The 24442-nt window shown below is 35.2% G+C and overlaps 1 protein-coding gene across 4 annotated transcripts; it reads left to right on the top strand.

Annotated features, from left to right (window-relative positions):
* Positions 1-1913: 1913 nt before the first annotated feature.
* On the top strand, positions 1914-24301 carry LOC135695445 (major facilitator superfamily domain-containing protein 8). 4 transcript variants are annotated; one of them, XM_089112817.1, is made up of 12 exons: positions 1914-2068; positions 6448-6535; positions 8671-8795; positions 9318-9361; positions 13337-13580; positions 13964-14077; positions 16444-16623; positions 19338-19425; positions 20092-20226; positions 21169-21272; positions 21421-21617; positions 23411-24301. In XM_089112817.1, exons 2-12 carry the CDS (start codon positions 6480-6482, stop codon positions 23642-23644), a joined length of 1521 nt encoding a protein of 506 aa, XP_088968943.1. In that variant the 5' UTR covers positions 1914-2068; positions 6448-6479; the 3' UTR covers positions 23645-24301. The 4 variants fall into 4 exon arrangements, with proteins under 4 accessions (XP_088968943.1, XP_088968944.1, XP_088968945.1 ...); XM_089112818.1 differs by having other exon boundaries at positions 2032-2068; positions 6430-6535; XM_089112819.1 differs by lacking the exons at positions 1914-2068; positions 6448-6535 and adding an exon at positions 6561-7606.
* The last annotated feature ends 141 nt before the right edge of the window (positions 24302-24442 follow it).

Below are 24442 nucleotides of genomic sequence, written 5' to 3'. Positions count from 1 at the left end.
TAGGCCAATAAGATTGTAGTTAATGGATAGGGAATACCAAAACTTGCTTAAAAATATTCTTCAATTTTTTGTTTATTATCATATGCAATAACACTGTTTTTACACACAATTGAAAGTACCTTTTTACTACTTATAGCTGTTGAAATAAAATGACCAAAGACAAGTCAAGCATGTTAATGATCTTGTTAGTTAAACAGTTTTATTTCTTTATTATAACTTTTCATGTATTTGATAATTTACAAGATCAAATTATTCCATTTGAAACATTGTTTGCTAGATTTTGGTAAGGACAATCCAATCATGTGGATATTTACCACTATTATATGTGGAAACATCAATGTTTTTGTTAAGCTAAACTTATTTTGCAAGGTATTTTTCTATTAAGTCTAACTTTGCAGAAAACATTTTGCAACTAGGCCTATCCATTATTTTAGCTTCCTATATTTCATATCAATATTTACATTGCATTTTCATTTGCCAATTTGTTTTATTCATCTATCAGTTCTATTGGGATTGTTAGTTAATCTTGATGGCTTTAAAATACCTTCAATAGATTGATAATAAAACTATTTGTGGAAAAGATGACCAAAAAGCTCCCATTCAGTTTCATGTGATTTATTGTTTCATTTACAAATATTAGCTTATCTCTAAAATTTACAAATGTATTTCAGCCTGCAAATTGAAAGAAAATTAGGAGAACAACACAATTTTCTATTTAAACTAAGTTTATCTACTATACTAAACTAACGTTTTTAATGTCTTTTGTACAGTTCTTTTTTGAAATTGTCAGAACATTGTCTGTATAAATTACCAACAAACCAAAGCAGTGTCACAGCTATAAGATAAAGGTCATTTCATGGTGTAACAAGATGATTGCCATGAAATAAGAAAAGCTCATTCCAAAAGTTAATCAAAATTTTTTTTATAAGTCACAAGCCTCAAAATTAAAATTTCCAAAAGGAACTCATCAACTAAAAATTGGGCGTGGTAAAATTTGGCCACACCCATATTTTTTCAAATTTGAGGGGAGGGCATGACCACTGCTATTTGGCTAGCTACGCCACTGCCTATGTATCCAAATTTGCTCTTTCTTTTTTCCTCCGACGGATCTCAATGGAGAACATGTTTTGAATAGCTCAGACGTAAGGGCTTTTTTCCAAATTTATCAAACTTTCATTGTTTATCAATGCACAATATGGTTATTACTAAACCTTAAAATTAGGTATGCTAAAAACCGCATTGCTAAAGAAGCAACAATGCAAAAATTAGCGTGAGGCAATATAACAATTGCTTTTTCTAGTTCATTGTATATAGAACTGTAAGAAGCAGGCATGCTCGGATTTGGTGAACAAATGAAAAGTTAAACATACTTAGTAAGTGGTTATTCGGTACCTATCGGCAGATTATGAAAGCCTGGACTCCCTACTACAAGAATCCGTTGAGAAAGCAAACATTAGCTTAAATATCAGATTGTCAGGCTATATGTCCTGTCTAATAGGAACTATTGCAATTCATGCTAAATAATATCGTTCCTATAATTTCATAAAGGGAATCAATTTTTCTTATTTTAAAAATTGTTATCTTTGGAAATTTGTGGTCCTGTCCAGCAGAACAAGCAGGACTTTTGGCTTCGCCACTGGTCACACGTTATTCTTTGAGTCGCCTTTCGCTCTCAAGTATCTAGATTACTCTAGAGTTATAGCACACAGTATAACCTATAATATTTTTCCCCAGCCACTCTCTAAGCCACCAAATTTCTTTTTCGAATTCAAAAAATTTTAAAGCTTGTTAAAATACCCAATTTTGCTTGTCATGATTATAACTGCTTGCTCTCTCGCTGCAAACTTTCTGTCTTTATCAATGCACGAATTGGTTTTCACTGAACCATAAATATTTGTTTGCTAAAAACCGCATTGCTAAAGAAGCAACTATGCAACAAATTAGCTTGAGGCAATATAACAATTGCTTTTTGTAGTTTTTTGTATATAGAACTGTAAGAAGCAGGCATGTGCGGATTTGGGGAGACTGAGCTTCGAAAGAGACTTGAGAGATGGTGAAAATAAACATAGTAAGTGGTTATCGGGTACTTATCGTTTTCGTAATTTTTCACCTTTCAAAGTAACGTTATCGCTGTGCTGATTTTTTTATCGGTTTGATAAACTTTCATTCGTTTTTAGAGTTTCTCTGTTAATCAGGTAATGTTGTTTGTTGATTGTATTGAAGGTAGGCCGTCAGGAATGACTGTTGTTTGATTTTGATAAAGAGGTGTATTTGAAATTGGATCTTCCTTTTAAATTCTATTAAATTCCCAGGAGGAATTGTAAGGGAGGGACGGCAACAAGAATTCTAGGCCTCCCTAAGGAAATTGAGCAAATGATCAGGAAGTACCTTGAAATAACAAAAAAAAAGATTTTTCTGGAGAACGGCTATCCAGTGGATGTCATTTCAGTTTCTCGGTTGAAGTAAATATTGGTCCGCAAAAGTGCCCTGTTTACTTAAAACTATGCTGGATCTGTAACAGTCCCTTGCGAGTAAAAAAATTTATTCAAAAGGCATGCGTTCCTACCACCTAAAAGACTTCCGTTATCTACGAATTTGCGTGCCAAAGTGATTCTGGCCAAAGATTGGGGGAAATAATAGAACAGCGTGTCTCTCCTAGCATTAGAAACAAAACCCCACCTCAAAGAGAATGTCCACCTCGGTCTTCCAGATCTAAAACAATGACTAAGAGATGCCTTTCTGCTATCGGGCAGCATTTCCTGGAAATCCCAGAATGTACAAAAAACTATAACGGCGACACGTTTTGGATTATTGGTAAAACCCGATCGTCGTTCCATCTAGAATTTTGGGAAGCTATCTACAGAAGCGCAGAAAAAGCTTTTTTGTGGATAGAAGGAGTTCCTCTTCACCTAAGGACTCCATTGGTAACTTCTCAATAGGCAGGCGGCAGTGATTAGATAACCTCAACAGTCACGTGCTTGCGTTACTGATTGGCCCATTCCGTTCCACAACTGAGTAAATATATTTCCTAGCGTAGAGTTCTGGTCTATGTTCTGACGTTTTGCACTCAGAAAAATGTGAGACGTCAAGCTTCAGTATGTTCTAAATGGTTTGCTTTTTGTCAAAACCAATTTTTAATTTTTATACCATGAAAAGATAATTTCTTCTAAATCTTTTCATCTTTAATGCGATCATTTTTAGGGTTGAGAATTTTCATGTCGATATCCCTTGGATACTCTTTTTCAATAGGATCCAAAAGAGTATCTTATGATATTACGGATAAGTCTATATTAATGTGGTCAATGGGCAACGCCAGGGGCAAATCGAGACATTCTCAACATTCTCAATTGAGAATGTCAGATTTTCTCAGTTTTATTATTCTAATTATAGCAAAAAAATTAATTGATTACTTTAATGTTGGCATGACGATAGCTATATAGCCAATTAATGTCAAAGATTTACAGTAAGGAAAGACTAAATACTTTCATTTACACGTCTCTATATATACACTGATAAAAATAATAAATGTCCATAAAAACCCTTAATTATCTATATTTTCGCACAGCTTATTCTTTCAGCTTATATTTTAAGCTCATTTGTCAAGGTCATTCTTTAAGCTTATTCTCTCAGCTTATTCTTTAAGCTTATTCTTTAAGCTTATTCTCTCAGCTTATTCTTTAAGCTTATTCTTTAAGCTTATTATCTTGGCTTATTCTTTAAGCTTATTCTTTAAGCTTATTATCTTGGCTTACTCTTTATGCTTATTCTCATAGCTCATTCGCTGAGGTTATTCTATTATTTAAGCTCATTCGTCAAGCTTATTCTTGGAGCTTATTCTCTCAGCTAATTCCCTAATGTTTTTCTTTGAGCTTATTCGCATAGTCTATTATTCAGCTTACCCTCTTTTTATAAAACGAGAATTGAGCATTGTTGTGTGTGATTCGTTCACCAATAAATCCACCAGGTTAGCATAAATCCACTATGCAACGGTTAGCGTGTCATTTCCAACTTGCGTTGCATCTTTTTTTACGTGCAGAGAACACGAAGCCAGAGAAAAGACTATCAGGCGTATATTAAAGCATGATTTTTCGCGACTATCCTTGACTAAATGACAAACTAAAATTTAAATGCATTTATTGAAAATTAATTGCTAAAGCTATGAAAACAGCCACAGGCGAAAACAAATGGAAGGAATGGCTAGGCAGTTAATGATGATGCGATAGAGCTGAAAAAATAGATAGGATTAGCATGTTGTAATTAGCGACGTACTTTGATTGTTACGAGGTTGTGACTGGAATGAATAAATGTAATGGGCCTAGCATGAAAATCAAAATATTGTTACTAGACTCTCAGCCCATTTTCTCAGTCTATTCTGTAAGCTTGATTTTTCGTCTTACTTTCTTGTCTTTTTTCTTAACAAATTTGCTCAACTTTAACTCTTAGCGTTAACACTCAGCTTATTCTCTCAGCTTATTCTTCGAGTTTATTTTTTCAGTCTTTATCTTTCGTCTAATTCGCTCATGTTATTTTCTCAACTAATTATCCCCACTTTTTCTCTTTGCTTATTCCCTCAACTTTTCTCTAAGCCTAATCTATGGGTCTATTCTCTCAGCACATTCCCTCGTATCTGCTAATTTTCTCAACTTATTTTTCGACTTTTTCTCTCACTTTATTCTCTAAGCTAAATCTATCAGCCTATTCTAGCAGCTTAATCTCTCAACTTGTTCCCTCAGCTGAATTTGTCATTTTGTATTTTTTACTTTTTCTCTCACTTTATTCTCTTATCTTGCTCTCCCTACAAATGTTCTTACGTTCTTCGCTCAACAAATTGACTCAGCTAATTTTCGCCATTTAAGCCATTTTCAAGTTCTGTGCCAAAAAATTGTTCAAAAACACTTAACAGAAGAATGACAGTCAATTGGTCGGAGAATAGCCCTTAGAAAGCGAGGAGTGGAAGCTGTAGAACCACTTTTGAATTCATGCACGAACTAGCAAAAAAATTCTAAAAAATAATTTCTGTGCATCTACACAAGACTTCTGTGTAAAATCACCAACACCACCACACCCCTACACAAAACGAATAGGCTGCAAAAAATGAAACTATCAATGTTAAACTCAACATCTTGACGTACTGGAAAAATGTTTCAAATGGCATCCAGACCATTCAACATAAAAAGCACAGCTTTTTTCTGTTTTTACATATCACGTTTCTTTAGCCGATGATAAACCTGCTATAACTTGCCATTTGCCTGACATTCGGGGAATCTTATAAATACACATAACCAATATTGATAGACTAGAAAAAAGGGCCTGAAATCCATCCATACGAATGTTTCCAGGGGCGGCGAAACGTATTTGAAAGTGGAGGGGGGAAATATGAAAGTCTTTAAAGAGTTTATGTTGGGCCGCCACCCTTTTGGCAGCAAAAAAATTGTAGATCTAAGTACATTAGGGATGGCCAGAGACTGAATCTGAAATGGATTTTGACTGAAGGAAAATCCGAGGCAATATATTTAAGCTTTCTTTAATCATTATGTCTAATAGTTTCGTCTGTTATGATTTTGACTTGGAAAAAGAATAGGTCTTGCAAAGTTTTAGAATAACCTTTATAATAAAGCTTGTAATGAAACTCTTTTTTAGATCTTAAAAGTACCCAAAATACGATTGAGGAGAAAAAAAGAAACAAGGTTTACCAAAAACAGAAGAACTATCAACTATAAAAAAGCAAATTAAGCAATTTTTTTTTTACATGGAATATTGTTTTGTAACATCTGATCTTGAACATTTTGGAAAAATAGGTGCTTTACCAAGAAAATCTAGATTTTAAACTTTTCAAACTGGGCTTGTCAAAAAAGTTTTAATAGAATCTATGATTGTATCTAGATCTTTATTAGTAGGAATTGATCATCAATACAACCAAAGTATTCTTGATGTTACTTTTAAAGAACAAATCTGACCATTCTTTCTTTCTCATGTCCTCAAAAAAAAATTTTCATCAGTTTCTTTTCCTTCAACAGTTATTTTTCTCTTTTTGTAATGTTTCTGAGAACTTCACTGTTAACAAATACACCTTGTGAGCCAAGTTTAAGGCAATTGAAAAAAATAAAACTATATCAATTTGCGCTGGCACCAAGTTATTCTATATCAGGTTTCTCAACCTATTTTCTAAGCCAATCTGTTATTCCTTGTACAACTTGGAAAATGACCGATTTCTCGGAGTAAATTCCCATATTATATTTCATATATGTCTTCTATGATAAAGACATAGGAACCAAGCTGAGGCTAGGGGTATATTCAAGGGATTACAAAGCACAGTTACTTGGAGAAAGATATGGTACATTTTATTCCACTATTGCCTAAAAAAAATTCTTTTAATTGATTGTATGGAAAGTTGATTTCTTAATGCTTTTTTTTCAATAAATAGAGTAGTGCTATCTTTATTCACAGAATTTTGAAGCTACAACGATCAATTAGCTCAGATGGCGGAAAATCTTCTCGATGCTAAGAAGAAAAATTTAGTGAACGAGACAGAAAGGTGAAGCCAAATAGTGATAATCTTTTTCTAAATAAAAAACATATTTTTATAATGTATGTTTATGATTATGCTTAATGGATGAATGCATATAAGTCTATTTGCCATGTTTTTAACTTTAATTCAATGTTTCATTAACATAAGACATAAAACTTAAGACATAAGACATAAGAGCTTTCATTCCAACCAACAAGAATTACAATTTAAGTTATGATTAATAAAGAATAAAGAAACGAGTACATGAATTGGACTAGGTTTACCATAATCTATGATACCAAATCATTAAATTGATAAAATTGAAAATTTTAAGAAAGGACCAAATGGTTGGGAAGGAATCTTATAGCAGAGCTAATTCATAGACCCCTACCCGGCCGATCGGGCAAATCCAGACATACCAACTGAGGTTACCAGTTCTTAAATGTAACTGCTACAAAGGAAGAAAGAGCTGCTGTCAGAAACGCTGAAGGATAGTTTGGGGACATATGGTTGTTTAATAAGAATCAAAAGCCTTATTGGAAAATATACGCTTAAGGTGTTTTTTATTTGTCATATTTGTAAAGAGAGGATCGTTTTTTAATGCATTAAGTGCTTTAGTGCCAGTATAGCGCAGAGAGCTTAGCCCAGTCGAGCCTGCTTAAATTCATGGGGAGTGTAGTATTTCGAGGTGATCATATCGTCAATAAAATTATCTGTTGAGAATTCGTGACCAGGAATTTTGTCCAATAAGGAGTCGATGGTTACAGATTGGTTAAATTGGAGGCTTTCAAGACACTTTGTGAAAGTGAGATCAAAGTTATAGTCAAGGTCTCTGTCAACAACACTAAAAAACGGCATTTGTTTACACATGCACTTCCTGCAGATCCATTCTTTGTTTTCCGAGCATAAGCGTGCATAGGCCTCTATTGAGATTTGTGCGCATTTTATATGGGAAGGGAGTTTACAATTACCACATTCAATTTTCCGAACGTGTACACGTCTATTGCAACGACAGCATCTTTCCTTGGCAGCAGTGTTAGGTTTTTTCTCGTTGGTTTATGGCATTTGACACGTCAATTATTTAAACAAAGTTGAATGGTATGCAAATTTTATTAGTAATTAAAGAGTTAAAGAGTTGCAGCGCTCTTTGGAAAATGAATGTGCAAATGATACCACAAATTCCTTAAAAAAACACTATGGTTACACTTTTATGTCAGAAGGTATGGAATATTAGATCTTACAAACCACCCAAGACTGTAGGACAAGACACTTTAATAACCGGACTATTTTCACTTTTCCGCAAACATGGTGTACCATTAATAGTCCACAAGAATCTATAGCCGCTTTTCCTTTCAACTTCAAGGGCCAGGGTGTATAGCCAACGATTGTGCGGTGAAAGGTGCTCGTTAACAAAGATCTTTCTTCCCTTGATCTGCTTCCTTACTGCGAAAACTTCATCACGCTTGCGTCGGTTAACGAAACTTACAATCAACGGTTTCTTCATATCCTTTCGTTTGGTCGGTATCCGGTGGCCAGCCTCGATGTTTCCGGTGTGGATGGTTACTCCCAGGTCTTGAAAAAATTCCTGTAGTTTGGTTTCCTCTTCTTCGCTGTCCCTACATTCTGCGAACCCAGATAGTTCGAGGTTGTTCCTTCTTGAGTATTGCTGTAAATCATGCAGACCGTTCTCCAGGTATATGTTTGCTTCACGTAGTCGTCACCAGTTCTTTCACTGACAGTCTGGTTAATTCACTCTCAGGTAGATCCTGCAATTCGTATAATCTACGGTTCATCCTGTATAGGATTGATTTTCAAAGCAAAACCTAAAGTTTTTCCAGAGATACTGCAACACGTGTTCGTTGCTTAAGCGACCATGTCTAAAAAAATCATTTTAGTATTAAAAAATTAAAATAATTATTTACAATGGTTGTTATAACTAATTGTATCAAGCCCTAAAACAGGAAAACCAGAAAGATCTGATACAAACTTGATTAAATGATTTTTCATCATTACAATGTGTACAACTATGCATACCTTATAATTAAGTGCATTTTTTGCTATGAAAAATCAAAAGCAAAATTTTGCAAACAAAACTTCTGATGTTTTATCTAGACAGAACTCACTTATCTTCATTAAACAATTTTTTCAATCTTCCTGATCAGTTCGTCCAAAAGATGCCAGAATTTTGGAACACATGGCATCGATGACTTGGTGTCGTTGGAAACCTACAAAGCAAAATGGAAGGCAATATACATTATTTATTTGGTTTCCTTTTCCAGTTCAATAGGTAAGAAAACAGAATGATATCTTTATGAAACTAATATTGTGAAAGTAATTTTCGGTAAAAATGACTTGGATGGATATGAATGCGAACAGGGAAATGGATGCAAAGAGGTATGAAGATAAGCCGAAGCTTATGGTTTTCCTATTTCAAAAGTATCACATTTTTAAAAGATTTTCCCTATACACAAATTAGTATTAGATTATAGTTTCTCTATTTCAAAAGTGTCTTATTTTAGAACTGTTTCCCTATATACAAAACAGAATAAGATGATATTTTCCCTATTTTTAATATATCATATTTCTAGAACTGTTTCCCTATATACCAAGGAGTATTAGATTTTAGTTTCTCTATTTCAAAAGTATCATATTTTAGAACTGTTTCCCTATATACAAAACAGAATAAGATTATAGTTTCCCTTTTTCTAATATTCCATATTTTAAAAAGAGTTTCCCTATATACAAGCAATATCAAATTAGATCTTCAATGGCTCTTTTCGTTTACTTTGTTGAGTTTTGCTCTTTTCAGAGTACACAAGCACAATGCCGTCACTTTGGCCATACCTACAAAAGGTGCGGTTTTCTCGTTTTCTGATACCAGTATTTTGTTATAATTTCTTCACTGCTAAAGAACCTTGTTATTGTCTTTGCTTAAATTTCTTGTCTTTAGTTTCATTACCCATCATTGATCCATTTCATTTGATTTTTTAACTTAATGTAAGTTTCACACTATATCCATTCCGTAAAAATAAAAGTTATGATATACTTACTTAAAGAAAAACTACATTGCAATAAAAATTTGCTAAATTAACTTAGATATTAAATATTTGAATCCCAAACTTCCATGGATTCGTGTCGAGCTGTCTTCTGTTATCTCAAAAGGTGAAATATCATATGATATGAGAAGTCATGGGCTAGTAGTCATGGATCAGGTTTCTATGGTAATGCACATGTAACTGGCCTTTCATAAGAATTATTCTTTCAGATACACACATTTTTGAAAATAACTGTTTACCAATCTGTCATAAAGTACTCGACGCTTTATAGGTAGTGCTGAACCACAGTTGTCTAATGTTGTAAACTGCTGCATTAAGCGCGAAAGAGGGAGTAGCATCTTCGAATTGCCCTGTTCTGTACACCAAATAGCGTAAACACACTGTACACCAAATACCGAAAACACATTAAATATTTATTGGTTCTTGTGGAGCATCAATACCAGAGCCACTGATAGATTTTGGGTGCCCCAAGAAAAAAACCGAAAGACAAGGTTCCCTACGAGCGTAGCGAGCAGACAGTTTAGTGAATAAGCTTTCATTACGGCTAGATTAGATCAGATTAGTATGCATAGGCTCTTTTCCTTTGGTTAATCATCGTATGGACGACCATTTTTCCTAATATCGCTGTGATTTCTTGTAGACCCCAAACTACCTATCGGCTCTTTCTCTCTTTTATATATTTGCAATTACAGTTTTGGCTCTATTTTTAGCTCTTATTGGTTTTTCCTTATTTGAAAATATGAAAAGAAAAATCTTTCTCTCTATACTAATGACGCCGATTTACGTCATAAAAATGCTGCAATCTGTTGTGTTAAGGGAAATCGACCATCACAAAGAAAAAGTGCCATGAAAACAATTCACGCTTTCAACGCATTCATATCTACCAAATTCCTCTACACAACTACTTCAATAACACTATATTTTGTAACTAAGTAATGAAATATAACAGAATGAAACTATTGACAACGTCTACTACTGTTAAAAACAACGGCTAAAGCCCCTTTACCCCCAAACTGAAGAAAGAAATTAAAAAATCGCTGATATGTTTCTTTTGATCACTGTACCTTTTGATATTCCAGATAGGTTTCAGACAATCACTGCCAAAACACTTGGAACACTTGTGATATTTTGAACGTTTTCATGCATCCGTCCCCCCCCCCCCCCTTCTAATTTAACAGGATAATTCTTATATTGCATAACCCCGTATTCATTTGTACCTCATTTAGTTTTATGTCAATCATGTTATTAACCTATTGTACGCCGTTAGTATATATATCATTAGATTTTGTAAATAGGGATTGGGATATGCACGATAACAAGAATGTAAGCACAGAACATAATCTCATTTCTTCGATTCTCTCATGAAATCCTCTCGCATAAGTCTGCGCAGTACAGCGTAAGACCTTGACACAAACAATGTTGTCTCACAGCTAAGTTAAGACATACTTTTGTGGCAAACCTTTTTCTACCGATCGCTGTGATAAACTGCATTGTAAGCAACATTGTAAGCAAATAAGCGTTCGCAACGCTTGAACGTAATCAAAGATGAAGACGACCATGTACTCACGGAATCTAAAGATATACAGGATTGGTGGAAAAGATACTGCGAAAACTTGTACGCAAAGGATGATAGAATACAACACGAACACACGGTTTTTCGAGATTACCAAGACGAGCCAGATATCAAAGCAGCTGAAAAGAAACTGAAAAGCGGAAAGTCACCGGGAGACGACAAAATAGCAGCAGAGCTCATAAAAGCGATGGACGACACTGGACTAGCCAAGTTGTGTAGTTTATGCAACTCGATATGGAAACACAAACATTGGCCCAATGATTGGTTGAAATCTGTGTTCATAACTATTCCGAAAAAGGGTGACGCAACACTATGCAAGAACAACCGCACCATCGCTCTGATCTCACATACCAGTAAGATTTTGCTGTATGTGATTGTAGAACGCATGCGTAAGCGCCTTGATGAAGAACTACCAGCCACACAGGCGGGGTTTCGTACAGGCAGAGGAACTAGAGATCAAATATCCAATATCCGACGAATCATGGAAAAATTGAAGAAACGCAAAAGGCAACTTATCCTTTGCTTTATTGACTACGCAAAGGCCTTCGACTGCGTCGACCACAGCCTCTTGTTAAGTATAATGAGACTGTTAAGTATAATGAGAGATATGGGCTTTCCAGAACACATAATCCATCTCCTACATGAACTCTACCGGAACCAGTGTGCAGTTGTCAGAACAGAAAGTGGTGAAAGCGACGAAGTTGGCATTGGAAAGGGAGTAAGACAGGGGTGCATTCTCTCCCCTCACCTTTTCAACTTATATGGTGAACACATCATGAGGAAGGCGTTATCGAACATGGAAATGGGTGTATCTATTGGTGGGCGGTTGATAAACGAGCTTAGATACGCTGACGACACGTCCCTCATCGCCGAAACCATCCAAGATATGAACACATTGCTTCAAAAGCTCAAAGTAGAGAGTGAGAAATGCGGTTTATATCTCAATGTCGACAAAACTAAAATCATGAAAACCACCGCAGACGACAACCATATATTTGTCGACGGCAAAGAAGTGGAGGAAGTGAACAACTTTAACTTTCTCGGTTCGATGATTAGACCTGATGGAGACTGTGAAAAGAAGATTGATGGACGGTTAGCGATGGGCAGGTCTGCTGTTGGAAAGCTACAGAAGATATGGAAGAACCATGACATCCGGTTAGACACGAAAACCCGACTGATGCGGTCTTTGGTATTTTCCATCGTCCTCTATGGTGCGGAGGCATGGACTTTAAAGACACGCTCCCGAAAAAGAATTGACGCGTTTGAAATGTGGGCGTGGCGTCGTATGCTGAGCATCCACTGGTCCGAAAGGCAAACCAATGCAAGCGTGCTTGACAGAGTATACCGTCCAAACAGTCTACTCAATCTCATTCATAGAGCACAACTCACATACTTCGGACACGCCGCACGAAAACCAGATGACAGCCTAGAAAAGATTGCTATATTGGGTATGGTTGAGGGCAGTAGAGGGAGGGGCAGACCCCCGACGCGGTGGACTGATAACATCAAATCGCTCACTGGCATGCAACTCTACGAAGCGCTACCCATGGCCCAGAACAGAGTGGATTGGAGAGAAATGGTCATGGCAGTCACAAGCAACCGCAACGGCTGAATGAACGACAACGACGAAGCAGCATTGTTTTAGGGGGGGGGGAGGATTGTTTTAAGCAACATTTCATGGGAAATATACGAAAAAAGCAAAAAATTAGCAAAATATGTAGGTGTTCCAAGGTGTTTTGGCAGAGATTGTAACTATAGGACCCGAAATAGAAGAAAGTGTTGTCACCTGCGGCATTTCATTGGCAAATTTGCTCGATAATTATTACTTAAGTATAAAACCAGAGTAGAAATCAAAACCCTAAAAGATTTTTTATTCGAAAGAATTTGTCTTTCCTGTCTTTCCGTTAATGTTTGATTTAATTTTGTGCTTTTTGCATTTGTCACTGAATGTGTCGACAAACAAGGTCCAATGTGGTGAATTTTTCTGAAATTCATTTATTAAGGGCCCTTGTTTTTTTAAAACAAAATAATTTGCATTTTAGAGAAGGGGCTGATTCAAGGGTGGGGCCTATTAAAGTTTTTCACCTTAAGAATGGACTTTTTTGGGGTTTGGACGTAATATAGTAGGGCAAATTCGAGTATATATAGTATGTTTTTGCATTCTTTGTGTTCTGTTGATTTATTTTCAAAATGTTTTAGGTGGATCAGTCAGTAAGCACAAGATTTCTCGGCTTAATAATTGCTGGCTTTCAGGCTGGACAGATGACTGGTTTAGTTATCTTTAGTGCTTGGTCCAATGCCCGTGGTGCCATTCAACCTCTACTGGCAAGCCTCCTACTTAGGTTCTTTGGGGACTGTTTGTATGCTTTTGCCGAAGGGTTTCCTAAAAACAGTGGACTTGTGATGATTCTGATTGCAAGAGTTATTTGTGGAATATCAAGAGGTTTGTTGAACTTTTCTTTGCTTATAAATTTGTATAACCGAAGTTTCCTGTTGTGTGTGATAGTTCATTTGGAAAGAATATGCAGTTGTTTTGCTATTTTCCTTGATAGAGGGTACGCCTTGAATACCTTATAAAAAAATTTTAACAGTTTTTAAAAAGTGCACTGATAGATTGATACAGTGCAAGATAAGACTTTTATAGCGTGTAAAGGACGACTGATTTGCTTGCATTGCATTTCAACAATTCGATGCATCTTCTGACAAGTAATTCTTTTTGGAATAAAGTCTTTTCTATAATTACATTAATGTCGCTGAGAAGATTTTAAATAGCTTGTCTATAGAATAGAGAGTGTTTTATAAAATTGACGTATTATTTATGACTAGGAGATGTTGCTGTATGCCGTGCTGTTGTGGCACAATCAACAACAACGGAAGAAAAGAGGAGAGGTTTCGCCACACTTTTTACAATTTATGCCCTTGGTTTTGCCGTTGGCCCAGGTGATTCCCCTGAAATTTTTGCATATTTTCATAGATATTTTATAAGAACTCTGTTGGTTATAAGCATGATTAATAAATGATTATGTCAAGCCCGTGACGAAGATAGAGAGGGGTCAGGGGGGCTAAAAAGTCCCTGTAAAGCTAAACAGCTATTTTGTGGGTAAAGATTCTCATCTTGTAGAAATTGTAACATGGTTTTCTTTTTACTCAAGTGTAGAGAGAGACTTTTTACACAATTTGAGAGAACAGTCTTTAAAAGGATATTATAACTATTTCTTCAGTTGTTCTGAATCAGATGGGCAACTTAAAATGCCATTTGCGAAGAGCAGACCATAAAATCTTCAATTAGTATGATTTATGAAAAATGACTTTGAGTAAATAATTAGACTTGTGTCACATTCTGTGTCACAACTGTTATGTTTTATGTTATGTTATGAGGTGTTATGTTTCAAATCTGTGTCACAACTTCTATGAATCTGTGTCAAACGCTCACCAATATGGTACACGACAAGCCATGAAAGTTACTATTTTAAAAAAGGAAAATATTCTTGCATTGTTGTATCAGATCTGTGCGTTTCTTTTGTGTTAAATTTTTTGAATGATGTTCAAGTAGATATAAAAAGATCATTGTCTGTTTTCGGTTTTTGTCAAAGGCTTAAAACATTTTCATTCAGCCATACCAGAACTATCAAATTGGATTCTGAAGCCCAATTCATTGTTCTGTTACTGGTGTAATCAAACAATTACATATTAAACCACTACGAAAAGGGAGAGCCCTTTTTTGATTAGCTCATCTACCGAGAGAGCTCCTCATAAAGGAACTCCCCTGCTAACAACATCTTACGTAATTGTTATTTATTCCTGTTATTTTAAGTATTTTATGCAATGTGTGAACATACTATGTAATTGATCGAAATGTAGTTGTAGTAAGATATTGTATGAAGAGAAATTTTAAAATGTAAAAACTGAACTGGACTGAACTATGTTCAAATGTATGAAAGAATTACAAATGTTTGTTAGATTTTTGTCTAAAAATCTCAGTTTTTCGCCCCTTTTATGAAATTTCCTATCTACCTCACTGCGTCAAGTTCAGTTCAGATATAATCCAGTTCATATAATTTAAACTGTCCACATACCATTTAAAATTCTACAGTACATTCGAAGAACTAAACTACCTAGATTGAATACATAATTTTACAAAACAAAATAAAAAATTAATACAATGTTACAGAAAACTAAATACAATGGTCATACAAAGAGGAGCTAAATAATAAATTGCATGCGGGGAATTACTTAAAGGAGGAGCCCTTTACCTAGGTAAACTAATCGAGGAGAGAGCCCCCCCCCCCTCCTTGTTGTAATATGTAGCCAGAAGGCCTTTACTACATAAGGTTAAATTTCAATTCTTCAGTATGTGATGTGATTCGATGTTGCTACGCAACAGGATAGCAACAAAAGTCCTTATCTTCCCTTTTCCTAGTGAGTGTGTTTCTGCAATACACAACAGCAGAATACATATCTGGTCGATCAACCAATATTGAGACATCTGATAGGTCTCTATAGCGCAAATGGAAAGGAGTCGAATCGCACAAAAAAGATCATAGATTTAAACATAATTAAGAAGGGAAACAAAAACTATTTTAGCAACTTTGACTGTTTTACAAACAAAGAAGATGTAGCTTAATCCCTTGGTTTGATGCACAGACTGATTTAGGGGTAAGAAGGAGAGAATACATGCTTAATTAAACTGTATTACAATTTCACAAAAAATTTCATAACTCTGAAAGACTTTCGCATGCTGGTCGAGTCCGTCTACCGGACTTTGTGAATCTTGCGACAAAAATATATAATAAGCAAAAGACAGAAACAGTTTAAAATGAAGAGGAATTTGAAATTTAATATGCATAAATCCTATTTAGAAATCCGGAATTTAGAATATGTTTCAACGACCTCAAACAAGGGTATTTACGCCAGATAATGTAAAAATTCTTGATCTGCTTGTCTCCCCGCAAAACTGAAATCCCTTAACTCAATCTTTTCATTCCTTTCTACCTTATTTGAAATTAATTACGTTCTGCTGCCGCATTCATAGTCCTTTAGCATGTGCTTGTGTTGTGTCAAATGCTGTTTCCATTTATGGCCCATCTTATGCTTCTTATTTCTGCTACTAGAATCCACTTCTCTTTCAAATAATCATGCTTCTCTTTCTTTATTTGCTTTAACAAAGCATTTAAAAGCTTTGTTCTAACGCATGCTTATTTTTCACAGCAACATAAATACCCAGTAACTTTGTAGGCAATAGTTTTGCAGTTTAAAGGCAACTTTATCCCTTGGAACTGGAATCTAATTCTTATCTCAACTTTTAGGTTTACAAGCCTTGCTTGCAGTGGTTGTTGGCAATGGAATTCATACCTCGTTTGTAAACATTGATATGTTGAATGCTCCCGGCTGTGTTGGAATATTCATGCAAGCTGTTTGTGCTATTTCATTGTTGATATGGTTTAGAGAACCTAAAAAAGTTGGATATGACAATGTAGGAAGTTCAAGTAAGTGATTTGAGAAACAGGCTTATTATGCCTTGCTCTCTATCTCCGTGACTATGAAATGTTTGTAAACATGTTCAGGAATTGCATTCTCCAAATTTTACAACATAGCTGTTGTTCTGGATGTGTGAACATGGCGTCAGAAAATTTCTCGTTACAAAATATAGTCATAATTTTATTGATCTTCTTGCTTTGTGAAACTGAAATGCTGGGAACTACAAGCTTTGTGAAACTACAAGAACCTTGAAGAGGAGATATCAATTGTTAGTAGGAAATAAAAAGGTGACTGCTGAAGGTTATGGTTAAGAAGAATCGAGCGTATTACGATTGAACACTGAAGGGCGTCCGCAACCACCTCCAAAATTTAAGGAAGTAATTGACTAGAAAGATTTTGATAAAGTAAACTTCAAAACAGATGTTAGACAAGCACCATGCCTCAACTGTAACATTTTTGAAGTAAATGCTAATTTGTGGATGACTAAGCAGTTATATTCAGAGATAGCAAAGAAAAACCTACCAAAGGGAACAGTAAAAGAAGTTCAAGAGCTCTTCCTTGGATGAATAGCTGTATCAGAAAACTCATGAACCAGCGCTATAAATAACTATTAAAGTTGAACAGAACACAAGATCAACATGATAGAAATGAGCACAAGAAACTGAGAAATAAGGTAAGCAGAGAGCTCAAGACTGCAGAAGCAAATTTAGAAAAAGGAAAAGGAAATTAGAAGAAATCTCACAAGGAAGCTCAGATTTCTGGAAGACAATAAGAACAGTCACAAAACTGAGAAATTAAAACTGAAGAGGATAGGTCCCATAAAAATGAATCCGGGATATTAGTGTTTGATGATAAAAGGAAAGCAGGAACAATGAATGAGTTTATTGCTACTGTATGTGAAAACCTAGCATCAAATCTAATGCCTGTTTATTTACAGAGTCACGCTAACGATAAATCAACTGAAGATAACGAATGGCATGTTAACAGAAAAGATGATTCAACTGAACCCCATGAAAGTCAGTGAACCTGATGAGATAACAATAAAAGAGTTCAAGATTGCTGCACAAGAGCTTAGTTGTAGTATAGCAAATATATGTAGCAAATATAGAAAATATCAGTTGCATTTTTTATGCAGCAGGGTAGCTTCCCCACAATGATTTTTGATGGCATTGAGGGAAGCTTTGATACCCTCATCCTGTTAAATGCTAATCAAGAGTGCGTTGCAAGAAATGAGCGCGTGCAGTTCGAGTCGAGGGTTTCCTCACTCCCCAAGCTTAGGCAAATACGTCGGTGATCGGTGAACTTGTGAACACGCTGAGCAAGGACCTAAGCGGGAAAAATTTCCCCTAAAGAAGTGTTTTAGGTTTACGGGAACTAAGGGCCAGTTCCCGGCTTTTCCAATTTTTTCTCCAGGGCAAAATATTTTCTTCAGGGCAAATATGCAGCCATCCCCGTCAATAAAAAGTATGAAGTGAGGCCCCTGAGTAGGTGTACTTTTGTGGATTTTATCAAGGCATTTGATTCTGTAGACCAGGACATACAGGAGAAAAGGATCGTAGCAGGGATAACAGGAGGATTGTACAATTCAATTGATAGCTACTTAGATGGAAGAAAGGCATATGTAGAAAACAATGATGTAACCTCAAAAATGAGTGCAGTAGAGTTTGTTGTCCCACAAGTGTCGTTATTGGGCCCTAGATTATTCGCTATCTACATAAATTATATAGCTGATAGTGTCAACAATGGGGAAGTGCATTTGTATGCAGATGACATCACTGCATACATCATACCAAAATCAGTAGTTGATTGTGCAAACAAGCTGAATCTGCTGGCAAGACAAAAAACAAATTGTGCCAAGAAAATAAGATTACCATTAATAGAAAGAAAGCTGAAGCAATGATAATCAACAGAAAGAGGTTTACGAGGCCCCTATCACCAATATCTATTAGAAATAATATAATTGAATATAAGAGTGTATTTTGACAACAAACTAAACTAGGACACACACATAGATAAGATGTAAAAGCAATTCTCACAAAAGTTGTCCATGTTGAAAAAAGTCGAATTCCTGCCAAGAAAAGTGTTGGAGGACATTCATTTTAAAACTGAAATACCAATATACACATATGCAATGACTGTATGGGGCATTGGCACAAGCAGCAAATTCCAGAAAGTTGAGATTCACCATATAAGAGCACCAAATTGATAAAGAACATTCCCAGAACGGTTGATTCAAACAATATTCTAGAGGTGGCTAGCTGGAACAACTTCGGTTATACGAAGGTCATAAAAGGAGAAGGAGAAGATGCATTAAAAGGTCATTTCATAATGTTTCCGTATAAAAACATAGACTACAAGTAAAAAGACTAAGATACGATACGTTACGTTACGTTACGATACGATACGATACGATACGATACGATACGATACGATACGATACGATACGATACGATACGATACGATACGATACGATACGATACGATACGATACGATACGATACGATACGATACGATACGATACGATACGATACGATACGATACGATACGATACGATACGATACGATACGATACGATACGATACGATACGATACGATACGATACGATACGATACGATACGATACGATACGATACGATACGATACGATATGATATGATATGATATGATATGTTCGTTACTTAACATTACATAATCGTTACTAAATTGTTCCTCGCCTCTTTTTGTAGAGAAATTGCAAAAGCCGGACAACTTTGCCCTCTTGATAATCTTATTGACTTACTTTGTCATGTATATGGTATTTTCATCAATAGAAACGTAAGTTGGATAAATCTTTCCTATCTACAAGAACTATATTTGATTGTACTATTTCAGGTGTGTAATTTTCATAGCTTAAAAAGTTCAAACAACCTTCTGAACTTCTATACACACAAGAGTGTCAGAAAATGAACTTTAGTAAAACGAAATGTTTTATTTCTCAACGCCACTCTTGTCATCAGATTCTGGCTAGACTTTTATTAATACATATATTGGAGCATAGTCATTACTTTTACTTCAATAATTTCAAATCTTTTTATGATCTATATCCTCTTTAGAGCAATATACTATACTTGTTTGAATTAAGTTTATCCATTGCATATATTCAGGCAAGATGTTGATATGCTGTGACTTGCAATGTTCAAAGATATAATGTTGCTCTCAGAACTTTTCTTAGATTTCATCTAAGGATATGCATAGATAGAAATTTATGATTAGCTGTTTCTGTGTCTAGCATCTGTTTCTTGAAGAATGCTTTTAAGACTCAATGCTAACAATGGGCCTTTGCGAGCGTGGCGACGGTCCAAACAATGGCAGTAATTTTCTACGGACTAACCAAGATTGATTTTAGACAGTCTAAAAATGCATTACAGGATGCTTACATAGCGCAATGGCTCATTGTTAGCAATGAGTCTTTAAAACTTCTAGCTAATGCAATCTCCATAGGTTCACTGCTCCACTAATGAAAAGTGAGCTGGCGCTTACAAAGTCAGAAGCTGTTTTCTATGCTGGCCTGTTGCTGTCTTCCGTTGGACCAATTGCACTTTTTTCGCTATCTTTAATAAGATGCACTTCAAACCGGTTAGTTGCTCCTATTCCGTCAATTTTGAAGCTTTTTGTGCTACCCTGGCACTTTTATTGTTTATAAAAAATATTTCCTCAAAAACCTGAGTAAGTGTCAAATGCTTTCGTTGCAAATCAACCCATTCTAACAAACAAAAACCGCAAATTAAGTCGTTGAGGCAAAACGCAATTATTGGGGGTCAAAACAACAGTTCTACAGCTTAAAACACAAACAAATTTAACTTATATAAACAGAAGTTTGCCTTGATTGATGTTACGTAGACGAGTTTGCACAAAATGATAACCAAACATTTACGACCTATTAGACAAAGTGGGTTTTTCGTTTAACCAGAAAATCGCTTATAGGATTCTTTATCTAGATTTTGTATGTTGCAGCCAATAGTTCAATCGATCTTCTGATGGAATACTTTGTAATAACGTCAGTGGACTAAATTTGACTGCTTATTAAGTGCAATATCGATAAAATATTACTGCTATTATACAATATTGATACAACATTTATAGACTAAATTTAGGAAAAAAGACATTTAAATACAGATCGGCGCTACAGTGGAACTTACTGCCTGAAGGTGTAAAGAGTATAAAAACTACGAAAATTTCAAAAAGACCCTCTAAAAACATTCTAAAGAAAGAAAATGCAGCAAGCTTCAATAGCTCAACAACAATCAGAAAGAAAGATTTGGATAATTTTATATACTACTAGATATCTTTTTAACTACAGCAAATTCAACATTATTATTTACGTTTTAACAAGTTGTAAATATTATTTGTTCTTAGACTATACACCAAAAAGGCCTATCATCTCTTTTAAATCCATTGCAATAATATTAAAAATCAGTTCAAACAATGAGTTGTTTTTTTCTTAAGAATTCCTTGGATTTCCTGTCATTTCATCAACAAAAATGTTTCCTTCAAACTGACATCTTTTTTTCTACCTAGGCTTGCCGAGAGAAGCATAATGTTGCTAGGGTGCACAATTTCATTGCTAGGGTTTATCATATTTTTACCCTGGGGAAACACACATCCAACTCTACAAACAACAGGTGAGCTATCTCACGATCTTCTAATCTAATGGTCTATTGTTTGTACGTGGTTATGCAGATTATACAAATGAACTACTGGTTATTCAGGTTTTCATCGTTTATATCTATATTTGATTGTCTTGTCTTGAAAAAACGCTATCTTTTTCAGAACAAACAAAACTTGGGAATGTGATGAAAACAATATGGAAAGCAGGGTGTCCGCCAAAGTTCCAGTGGTGCAAAAATGCCCCTAAAATACACCTCGCGCAATTCGTAGTTGCAGAATTGATAATTATTGTTGGCTTCACGTTGTCATTTCTAATAATAAATGGGTTGTATTCGAAAGTTATTGGCCCAAGAAAGCAGGTATGACTTAACAAATCTTTGTAATACCACCATATTATAAAGCGAACTTAATAAAATAGAATATTGAATAGAGCAAAAAACAAAGATTACATTAAATTAAAGTTCTTATCAAATCAGCTTCAGCAATAAATGTCTCCCTGCAATCTTATATTGAACAATTTGCATAAAAACATTGACTTTTTGGTTCTCTAGCCAATGCCGGTTTTTCCAAAATTTGAACTTTTTGAAAACATTCAATAAAAATCAAACCTTTCATTCACTGTTACAGGTTGGATGCTTTCTCAAAAGGCTTAAAGTGCCTACAAAATGAAATTTCACACACAGTTATTTAGAAGAAAATTTAGTATTTGAATTATATTGTTGCAATATAAAACAAAAATATACTCGAAAAGTTGCAAGGAAAGTTTTTTTTGGGGGGAGGGGTTTGGGGCTGTATATATACATGTGAAACGCAAGATATGGAACAAACAAGGTTCAACCATTCAATAAAGAATATACCGATACCGCCAAGAAACAGCTACATAAAGAAACTTATCGAAAAAAGTGAAATTGTCATCAAGTGTATGAGATGGATAGCCTTCTTCCATGAAAAACCAAACGAAGACGACCAACAAACCGAGGATCAAAACAAAACGTTCGGATTCAAATCTAAAAAATGTCCCCCACAAAACGAAGACCTAGACGCATTTGAGTCCGATCTACTCAACATGATCAAGCACATCCAATTCATGAAAACACACCACCAGTTTCAAGACCAGCTACACGAAGACATCAAAAAGATCAACGCCTCCACGAAAGCCTTCATCCCCGCTGACAAAACAACCAACTACTACAAACTGGATAGTGAACAACATGACAAACTACTAACTAACAGCATAACCACAACCTACAAGACAGCAAATGACAGCGCCATCCACACAATGAACAATGAAGCACGGGACATTGCCACTGAACTCAACATTCAAGACCAAACAGAACGTATGGTAGAACGACAATCATTCGTAACTCTGATAGACCATAAAGAAAACTTGAAGCAGCAAACTGGAGTTCGATTCCGACCAAGAGTGGTTCGATACAATTGGGCAGCACCCTTATGGAAAGAATTTTCCTCCTGTCAGCATTTGCCTTATGATTATATATATATAGATATATGGAAATTTGTCTTTTGATACTTCCGTAGCACAGTGCTCAATACGTTAGCACGTAGAGCGTGATATATCATAGAGTTGAAGAAAGTAAAACTACATGGTTTATCTCTACAAGCCTGTTTCGTGAGTAACTCACTCTTCAGGAGATCTCCTGTAGAGATAAACCATGTAGTTTTACTTTCTTCAACTCTATGATATATCACGCTCTACGTGCTAACGTATTGAGCACTGTGCTACGGAAGTATCAAAAGACAAATTTCCATATATCTATATATATATAATCATAAGGCAAATGCTGACAGGAGGAAAATTCTTTCCATATAGATATAGATATATATATATACATCAATAGCTCCTAACTCTAAAGTTTTTTAAAAATATAAATAGATACTCAATAAAAAACAGCTTGGTTGACGTTTCGCTATAAGCTTCTTCGGAATCAATGTAAATTTGGTAAATTTGGTCTGATGATAATCTGTCTGATGAGTGCGTAAGCACGAAACTCGGAGTAACGGAGAACATGTCTCATTTCTAGTATATATTCTATTTTATTATATATGCATACATATATATGAATTTATATTTAAACATCATTCTACATCTTTAGCAATGATTAATGGTTTTCAAACGCTAATTTTTTCAAAGAGCTTCTACAGTGCAATTATATCTGGCTCTTCATGTGTTTCGGGAATCGTAACACCATTGGTGATGACATGCATCTATGAAACCTACGGACCAAGATACGTCTTCATCACAATAGCCGCTATTGTGGCAGCTTGCATCGTCATTGTTAGCTACTTCTTCAACAGATTAGTGCCTTTTGAAGAATATGCCGAATGTAAACTAGGATTAAACAAAGGCAAAAATGAACTACTTTGATCGTGATTCATCTTTAACTCTCGTGTCCGTAATAAAATTATTAACCTCATGTATTAAGAACTTGCAAGTTGTATACAACGAAGTACTTCCTAGTAAACAGAATTGCTTCGAGAACAAAAAGAGAAAGTGAAGACATTTTTAAGAACTGAATACTCCTATTTCATAGTTATTTTATATAAACGTTTTGCTATTTTAAGAAACCAGTTCATTGTTTTTATTCATTCTGTTTTCAAGTTTAAAGGGCTGGTAGGAATTAAGCCCATTTAGTATAATTTGGTAAATTTTTCCAAACCCCCCTTATTTAAGACGTTAGGCGCTTTTTTATTGGGATTTTGGAAAAAATCAACCAACTCGAATTTCCTGCTCCCCGTCTATTCTGTATACAGGAGAATGCCATCTGACTTTTCTGAAGGAAAAGAAAATTCATTTAACCACTAAGACAAAAGTCGTGACTCCAATGTATATGTCCCCAAGATAGGGTATGTCCTATACTAGCACTGTCATGGCTCCAAAGCTCCCCAGAAAAGATATGTTCTTAAAAGAATTGAATTGTTAATCGAGCATTTTTATAAGAAATGCAGTCAAGCAATTTTATAAAAAGAAACATTGAGGGTATGGCATACCTGATAATAAGTTTTATTAGGCAATTTAAGAAATCGTCATTAGTGACAAAGCTTCTGAAGTAGCTTCAACTTTGCTGGTTTAGTCACAATATATAGTTCAATTATAATGGATCTTTTTTATTAGCAGCATGTATAACTTTAATATGAAAATGCAGTTTTCTAAATATAAGGGTAT

Source organism: Rhopilema esculentum, chromosome 15, assembly GCF_057945365.1.
Source record: "Rhopilema esculentum isolate cy_ngs chromosome 15, ASM5794536v1, whole genome shotgun sequence".
NCBI lineage: Eukaryota > Metazoa > Cnidaria > Scyphozoa > Rhizostomeae > Rhizostomatidae > Rhopilema > Rhopilema esculentum.
This window is presented reverse-complemented; position numbering and strand designations above follow the sequence as displayed.

Excerpts from the sequence above, each read along its gene's own strand:
- LOC135695445 (XM_089112817.1), top strand. The coding sequence starts at position 6,480 with ATGGCGGAAAATCTTCTCGATGCTAAGAAGAAAAATTTAGTGAACGAG. Across the intron at positions 8,796-9,317 it reads TTCCTTTTCCAGTTCAATAG|AGTACACAAGCACAATGCCG; the intron begins GTAAGAAAACAG and ends TGCTCTTTTCAG. Across the intron at positions 16,624-19,337 it reads TGACAATGTAGGAAGTTCAA|AGAAATTGCAAAAGCCGGAC; the intron begins GTAAGTGATTTG and ends CTCTTTTTGTAG.